The 8,677-nt window shown below is 41.4% G+C and overlaps 2 protein-coding genes across 2 annotated transcripts in view; one reads left to right on the top strand and one right to left on the bottom strand.

Annotated features, from left to right (window-relative positions):
• The window catches only part of ogna (osteoglycin, paralog a), an 8,034-nt gene extending 5,901 nt beyond the window's left edge, over positions 1-2,133 (bottom strand). The window contains exon 1 of the mRNA XM_032514631.1: positions 1,800-2,133. Coding sequence (XP_032370522.1) covers positions 1,800-1,955 — 156 coding nt within the window. The 5' untranslated portion in view covers positions 1,956-2,133. The remainder of the gene's footprint in view (positions 1-1,799) is intronic.
• Positions 1-8,677, top strand: part of cenpp (centromere protein P) — a 101,743-nt gene that overhangs the window by 23,929 nt on the left and 69,137 nt on the right. The gene's annotated exons all lie outside the window — the stretch shown is intronic.

The following is an 8,677-nucleotide window of genomic DNA, read 5'->3' as shown; positions in this document are numbered from 1 at the left end:
CCCCCCCCCCCCCCCCCGTTGTGCCAACACAATGGTCTGATCAAAATGAAGGAGACCGCAATTTGTGACACAGTTCTGCAGACTCCATTCAGAACTTTCTGTAGCGGTCAACATTATATTCCACAGCTAGCTCTTGGCTGATTCAGAAGCGTCGTCGTACTCTGTGACCTATGACCAGGATTGGTAATATTGTATTGTAATTGTAGTGCTGTCATGTAGGAGCTGATGAAAATTGGGTTGGTTTCAAGGTTTTTGCATTCATCTGTAGCCTCTGACCCCCCAGAGCCTTTAGACCTTTGGAGGTTGTGATCAATTTTATCTTGAGCCTGAGGTTTGGCCTTGTGGACAGCTTCAAATCCTTTAACTTGTCATGACTGTTTGATGGGATTTTTTTAAAGCTACAGCTGTCTTATGTGTAACTGTTAAGTTCAGCCTATGTACATATCTTCAACGGAACTGCCTATGGCTGTAAAATGAATGTCAGTGTAACCTCACAATACGGTTGCAATGTACCACATGGTGGCTGGGTATCACCAATAAGCCATTCACCACTGAAGCTCACAAATCTGAGGGCTCATCTGTTGCGTGGCAACCAAAAAGAAAGAAGGAACCAATCTGCTACCACGATATTAACTTCCATTTTAAAGTTAGAGTCCTATGTCACCATGGGTCTAATGGTTGGGTAGTTGATTCTCTAAAATTAACCCTCATGTTGTCCTTGGGTCAAATTCACCCGTTTTCAGTTAGTTTAATTTCTTTTGTCACAAACAATGGGCTGTTGAAATAATGTCAACATTAAAAAATACATTAAAAAAAAAGCATCCACAACATTAAAAAGTGACAGAATTGACAAAAAAATAATAATGTTGAAAAAAAGTGACCAAAAAGGCTTTTTTTTCATGGATGATGGGAAGACAACACAGGGGTTAAGGTCTGGGTTAATTCCCCCTCAGTGACTGCACAGAATCAAGACTTATTAGAAAAATGTCGTCCCCCAACCCTGCTGCAGGTCTCTGTTGGTCTCTAAACTAACTGACTGGCCTGCAAACCATTGTGGAGTAAAAAGTTAGCCTGAAAGAAGCTTGATTCAGTTTTTACTCATTAAAACTGACCATACTTTTTATAGCCACATTCACTCACACTTTTTTCTTTTCCACTCATTCTGTGGATTGTTTGTGGGTGTTTCTATTTTCTGCTAGTGTTTCCTGAAGGATAAAAAGGTGTGTGTGTGTGTGTGTGTGTGTGTGTGTGTGTGTGTGTGTGTGTGTGTGTGTGTGTTGTGTGTGTGTGTGTGTGTGTGTGTGTGTGTGTGTGTGTGTGTGTGTGTGTGTGTGTGTGTGTGTTGTGTGTGTGGTGTGTGTGTGTGTGTGTGTGTGTGTGTGTGTGTGTGTGTGTGTGGCAAAAGACAAATTAACCAATTAAACCATGACATGTATCATTAGTTTTTAGAATAATGTGTCTGGATCATTGATATTGAATATTGCTAAACTATTAAGCATGACTTACTTGTCCATGGGGATTAGTAAGGTCTCATTTATCTTGAATTATTTCACCTTTTATCTATAATTTCTCACGTTTAGCAGAATTTCTCTTAAAAGAGAAAATGTGTCCGTTCTGACTAAAATCTTGGCATTGTGACTCTGTGCTCCTATTTAGTGTAACAAGAGGGCGTTCACTTGTAATCCTTACAAGTATAAGGATTGTCTTCAGAAGTCATCAGAAGATGTCATTTTCATGTCAGTTTTTGGGACGAAAAAACAAAAACAAAAAAAGCATTGCATAAATAATAAAGTTCTTACCGTAGCCCTCCTTGATTTCAAATGGTCACCAAAGTATCCGTTCAACTCCCTGCCAGGTAGAGATCTTGGTATCAGCTGTGAGTCCTGGTCAAACCTCCTGGCCGAGGCTCCCACTAGCCATGGCACCAGCATACAGGTGAATAAGAGAGCCTTCATGCTGTTCAAGCAGTGTGATGCCGACACACCAGCTCGTCTTGAAGCCTGAGTTTAGGTCAGCAGCTGCTTTATGCTACAAACCCCAGTTGGGATGTGTCAAATGACTGTATTTAAAGGCTGATGCAGTAGCTTCCAGCAGACTCTTAAAGCAGAGTTTATAGAGCAGAGCACTTAACCCTTCCCTGACCACCCACCATCCATCTGCTGTGTGAGAGAGAGAGAAAGAGGCACAGACAGGATGTAGAGAAAGAGGTGGACACACCAAAAAAGGCACACATGCAAAAAGACAAAGAGCCAAAGAGAGAAAAAAAAATTGTCTATTTCTTTTTTCTGTTCAGTGTCCCTTTAATGTGTACAGGGAAAAAAAAAAAAACTGCAGGGAAAGCAGAAAAATTGAAAGTTGACAACCACAGTGTGAGTGCGTTTGGTCAGGAGGAATGTCTGTGGTCTCTGCCCAGCCACTCAGTAATGACTCGTAATAACCAACCTATCTCTCATTAGGCTGGATGTGTGTTTTTTCTTTTCTTTTTCACTAGCTCTGTTTTTTTCTTGCAGCCGTCAGACACTGATCATAGGCTAGATTTTATGTGATTACTTGGAACTGACTATTAGTCGAATCTGCTTGGCTTTCAGGATGATGACTTCTCATAGTGACTTGTCAGGTTAAGGTTGATGTTACTCAGTGCTTTCATCTCCATTGATATGATCAACCAATGAAGCTTGTTCGGGTTTGTCAGATAGAATGAGGACGTACAAGTACACACACATAGTTATATAGTTGCAGATACACAAAACCACAACTGTGTTTTACTGCACGTTTTTATTCAAATGATCTAATTTGCATGGTTCCCATGGATCAGCATAAAGTCTTAATACAAAATTTCTATTCAACGTCTGATAGAATTTTCAGAAGGAATGTATTTAATTTGAGTGGTTGAGTTTCGGTTTTTATGTTTGGTCCTTATGCATTACTATAGTTTTTATATATCTCTCTTTATAATTCCCAGACACCTCCATCTCAACGTAGCCAAAAGAAATAGCAGTAGGTTCCCCATATCCCCAGCACCCCATTGCCATCAACAACAAAACAGTTGAAATGGTTGATGGCTTCAAATACCTTAGTCACACTAGACAACAAACTCACTTTCAGCCAGCACACAAAGGACATTCAAAAAAGGAGCCATCCACAAACTCAAAGGCCTCTGTTTCCCCCACATCTCCTCCTACTGCTGTGTCAGAGTATTGTCCAGCCCATCCTGCTTTAGCATGCTATCTGTCACAAACCAGGCCAAACTCAAACGTGTCACCAACATTGCTGCCAAATTAATCTGTCTCCCCATACCCACACTCTCAGATCTCAGTTTTAAGGACATCAAACTCATCACAACCACAATAGCACTTACGAGTGCTACTCTTATGAGTGTGTGATTTCATGGACATGATTGGCTATAGAAGCATTTAGGATTGTAGGCACAGACAAACATGTTTTTTACGGTACATAAAGCTTAATTGAAAAGTTTTGCCTTGATGCACAGCCTAACTCAGTTTCTGCAATCTTGTCTAAACCACCTGAGGACTCATTCGTGAGACCAGAGCCAGAACAGTTCAGCAGCAGAGGTTGGTGTTCTTATTGCTTCCTTCCTGATGTTGAGGGGTCTTGAATGAGAATGTTGTTCAAATGCTTCCCATCTTTCTGCTCTGCTTTGTGGTATTGGTTGACTTGCATAACTTCACAGGTAGAGCAACAGTGTCTCGGTTTGTCTTTGCATTGAATTTATTTAGTAGAATGGGCTATTAGCTGTGAACTGGTGTCATAGTGACATGCAGAATTTACCACTGCCAACAATCGCTGTCTTATGATTTTACCTTCTCAGGTCAATTTAGGCCAAATGACAATCTTGTTGAAAATAAGATTTTTCTTCTTTAATTATTCCTAATATATTGTATGTAAATCAATTGGAGCATGCACACACTGCAGTTACCACACAGTCTCCTACCATGCCAGGTGTAGAAAGACATAATCTGTGTTGCAATTTCTCATCTGCATTGTTCTTAGACACATGTAGGTCTAATAGTTCTGGGTCTTAATAGTTTTGGCAAACATCTGTGTGCAGGAAGGCATCATCATTAATGCCTTCAAGCAAAACCGAGTAAAATGTTCTTTGACTGGCAGATTGATTGGATATTGATTGAATTAAAGTCATTCATTCATGTAAATGGTTCATGTCTGGGTTGCAGCCCTTGTTTAGGTCTCATGGCTGCATTTTCTTTTGAACGTTTCATATGAATTTTACACAAATTACCTACAACACACATTGATTCATCACTAGAGTAAGCAGTAGGTTAGGCATATTTGTTTTATTCAAAGATTGTTCTTGCGCGTTTTTGTCTTTCTTTGACAGTTGCTAGGTATCTCAAGGTCCTATGAATGAGCTATTTAAAATAGTAGTTTGGAATAGATGAAATGTCCACGTTAACTTGAAAAAATTCGAACCAGAACAATGATCCCTGGAAGATATTGTGGGAAGATTCTGGATCTCAGCCGTTAATCTCTCAATCAATGCATCTTTATGGTTTACTGTAATATGTATCAGACCTCTACAGCCTCACGTTTTGAAAGAGTTATGAAGTGTTGTAGAGGCAATAACACATCAATAAATAACAGCTAATGTGATTAACACAAAAAAACGCCAAAAAACCCTCCAGGAATGAAGCAGAAACAGAATTACTGGAAAATGGCAAACAAAAGTATGGGAGATGTTTTCTTAGGAGAAAAGCCAAGATATTCTCAGTAATAAATATAAAGAAACTCTATTCACTCAGTCTATTCAACAGCTGTTGAGATCCAGCTGTTCTTGGGTTGATTTCAACCTTGGTTGTCAAATCAGGGAGATGTTGGGCTTCCCCAGAGCAGTTCTTAAGAATTTATTTTATTTTTTTGGTGTTGTCCCTAGACATGGTGAAATGACGAGAGACAGTACTTCTCTACAGTCTAAACAACCACAGTGAAAGAGCAAAGAAAGAAGTCTAACAGCAAAACAGTTAAATAGGAAACATGTGACTATTTCAGTTCTCAGAGGAAAGGAAAAAGAATGGGGCCCAGATATAAACATCCAAGGAACATGAGCCCAGACTGTTACAGGTGTGTTAGCAATTATGAACACCTTTAAACTTTTACAACTCTGGGAAGAGGGCCAGCAACTGGAGAATGTTTTTACTGTCACTAATTTTCTATGCCAGAGTTTGGGTTGTCAGGGTGGTTTTACTGGTATTCTACTGCACAGTAAAGTGAATCGATATGTTTGTGAACATGAGAGCCTTTTTTTAAAGCTTTAATTTTAAAATTCTTGTAAAATAGTAATGGACAAAAAGTTTGCAAAGGCAATTATTTAAATATTTTTAAATCCTGCATTGTTTACATTTGTGCAATTGTTTGCAGTCTTCGTCTTCATTGCCTTTGGTGCATTACTAAGTTTTTTTTTATTTATTTATTTTTTTTATTTTTTTTGTGGATTACGATCTGCAACTGTCGACGAGCCGAATGGCGTTAATCTGGCAGTAAGAATTCTGTCACCCATGAAATGGGGCCCCACTCTTTAAAACAGTGCTTTGTTGCACAACTAGTGGTTAATAACTTCCCAGGGTACCTTTTTTAGGTTTGTTTTAAAAACAGATTGATAATCACAACCACCAAATAGTGATTGGCCAGGTGTGCAAAGGTATGAAAATAATAGAGGAATGAACTTTCTCAAGCTGTTATTTTAATTCAAACACTCACACAGCTGATTCTGTCACTTGTCTTGCGAATAACATTGCACCACAGTGAATGCTTTCAAGGAGAAACTAAAACTAAAAGAGTGTGCTGCTATTCTCATTTGTACAATTGGCACGTCATGCCCCTCTAGATTCAGATGAGGTATAAACAATTTAGCCTTAAGATGTACTGTACGTACCTTTACGGTTGTATTGCTTAAGATTTCTGTTCTTCTTTCAGAAGCAGTCATTTAGTTGCTGCTGTTACCCAGCGTCCCGCTGGAATGTCTAAATCTTTTCTGTTGCTGAAGTTGAACTGAAGTCGGTGTCTGGAGCTGCCGCCTGCTCTCCTCCTTGCTACATATAGAGTGGGGTGTGCTAGCTAGCTAATTGGGTTCTAATTTGTGGTCTGGTAAAAAGTAAATTAATCTACTTCAGTGTTTCATATCTCTATTTTCCAAGCTACTGTAGCTGTCATACCTAATGGAACCTCTGTTAGTGTGGTTAGTAGATGGAAAGTGCACATTAATCAACATTTCTGTAAGTGCGCCAGCGTAAGCCTGTCGGCTAATTTGCAACTGTAGTCCTAGTTACCTCGCATGCATGTCTTTATGGCGGGAGGAAATCTGAGCACCCGGAGGAAAACCCACGCAAACACTGGGAGAACATGAAAAATCCACAAAGGCCCGAAACAACCTGGATTGAAACCCAGAACCTTCTTGCTGTAAGACAGGGCTTTTGGTATATGGAATACGCTTTGTGACGACGCTGTCACCTGAAGTTTTCTCTTCAGATGTCTCATTTATTAAAAAAACTGCTTACTGCCAAGCACTGATTTAAGTCTTTATATATGAGGCTAAGTACAAACTAATGTTGTGTTAACAAATGTTAAAAGCAACCCCAATCTAATTTCATGCAGCTCGCATGGCGCAAGTAGTTTTCCACACAATAGCAGGATACAGTAACAACAGTTGGCAAACTTCGTAAGGGGTTGCGGCTGCAAGTTTTCATGCAGCTCATTTTGGCTGCTCTTTCTTGTTCCTTTACTCTTTGCCATATTTAAACCTGATCTGCTTTCAAAAATGACCAAGCCCAGTTTTGAAAATGCATGTTCGAACAATCCCAGTCAATGCTAAACTCTGTGATGAATGCATTACGTTTTAAGTGACTGCTTCAAAATAAAAGCCCCTGCATGTTCCGCAAGTTGAATGCTTTTAATTGGAAGCAGCAGCAGTAGGAAATGTTATAACTAACTAGTCTTGCATTGCCAGACCTATCTCAGCGCTGGAGTATGGTCTGGCTGCACAAGTTAACATTATGGAACAGGGGGAAGAAACGCTCTGTGTTGTACATTTTAAACCAATCGCAATGCTCTTGGACAGTGCTAAGCGCTGGATGTAGTAACGGATGCTTTGCAAACTAGATGGCGGAAAGGAAGGCGAATGTGGATGTCAGGCTTTATTCAGGGCTAGACTGGGGTAAAACAATCAGCCCTGGGGTCTCATTTATAAAACTGTGCGTAGGAAGTGCACATACGCCCAAAAGGCCCAATTTTATTTTTATTTATAGTATCAATTCTTAACAAGCGTTATCTCGAGACACTTTACAGATAGAGCAGGTCTAGACCACACTCCAGAATTTAGAAGGACCCAACAGTTCTAGTAGTTTCCTCCCGTTACTCTGTCCTCTGTGACTGTCTACATCTAGAAACTAAGCTGCATGGGGTGCAGGGAACTACTCTGACTGGCACATGAGCAGACGGGTTTACGGAGTGGTAGATTGGCTTTGCAAAAAACCCGGAGCGTTCTATGAAATGACACTTTAAAAAAAATAATTGCTCGATCACGCATATTTGATCGTAGGAAGTCAAAATCGTGATTGCGATTAAAATTTGATTAATTTGGCAGCCCTAATGGAGATACATGGAGAGGCGTGATTTGGTGGATCTAAACCGGAGTGGTTTTCTATTGTTCGACTTCTGTGCTAGTCATGGATTTTCTATAACAAACACCATGTTCAAGCATAGGGATGCTCATAGTGTACATGGTACCAGAGCACCCTAAGCCGAAGGTCAATGATCGATTTTATAATCGTTTCATCTGATCTGAGGCCGTATGTTTTGGACACTCGGGTGAAGAGAGTGGCCGAGGTGTCAACTGATCACCATTGGATGGTACGTTGGGTCAGGGGGTGGGGGAAAACTCTGGACAGACCTGGTAAGCCCAAACGGGGGGTGCGGGAACATGTGGAACTTTTGGAGGAGGCCCCTGTCCGACAGACTTTCAACTCACACCTCCGGCGGAGCTTTTCGTGCATCCCTGTGGAGGCTGGGGGCATTGAACCTGAGTGGACAATGTTTAAAGTTTCCATTGCTGAAGCTGCGGTGGGGAGCTGTGGTCTTAGGTGCCTCAAGGGGCAGTAACCCATGGTGGACAGGGAAGCCGTCCGACTGAAAGAGTCTTTCCGGAATAGGTTATTCCAGAGGGATCCAGAAGCAGTTGGAACATGCCCAACCGGTCTACATTTGTTTTGTGGATCTGGAGAAGGCATTTGACCGGGTCACTTGGGAAATACTGTGGAAGGTGCTGCAGGAGTATGGGGTGAGGGGGTCCCTTCTCAGGGCCATCCAATCTCTGTATGACCAAAGCGAGCGCTGTGTACGGGTTCTCAGCAGTAAGTCAGACTCGTTTCAGGTGAGGGTTGGCCTCCGCCAGGGCTGCACTTTGTCACCAATCCTGTTGGTGGTATTTATGGACAAGATATCTAGGCGTAATCGTGGTGGGGAGTGGTTGCAGTTTGGTGGGCTGGGGATGTCATCGCTGCTTTTTGGAGAGAATGTGGTCCTGATGGCATCATTGGCCGGTGACCTTCAGCACTCACTGGATCAGTTCGCAGCCGATTGTGAAGCGGCTGGGATGTGGATCAGCACCTCTAAATCTGAGGCCATGGTTCTCAGCAGGAAACCGATG

Source organism: Etheostoma spectabile, chromosome 4 (genome assembly GCF_008692095.1).
Source record: "Etheostoma spectabile isolate EspeVRDwgs_2016 chromosome 4, UIUC_Espe_1.0, whole genome shotgun sequence".
Taxonomy (NCBI): domain Eukaryota; kingdom Metazoa; phylum Chordata; class Actinopteri; order Perciformes; family Percidae; genus Etheostoma; species Etheostoma spectabile.
Note: the sequence above shows the minus strand (reverse complement) of the source record. Positions and strands in the feature narration are given on the sequence as shown.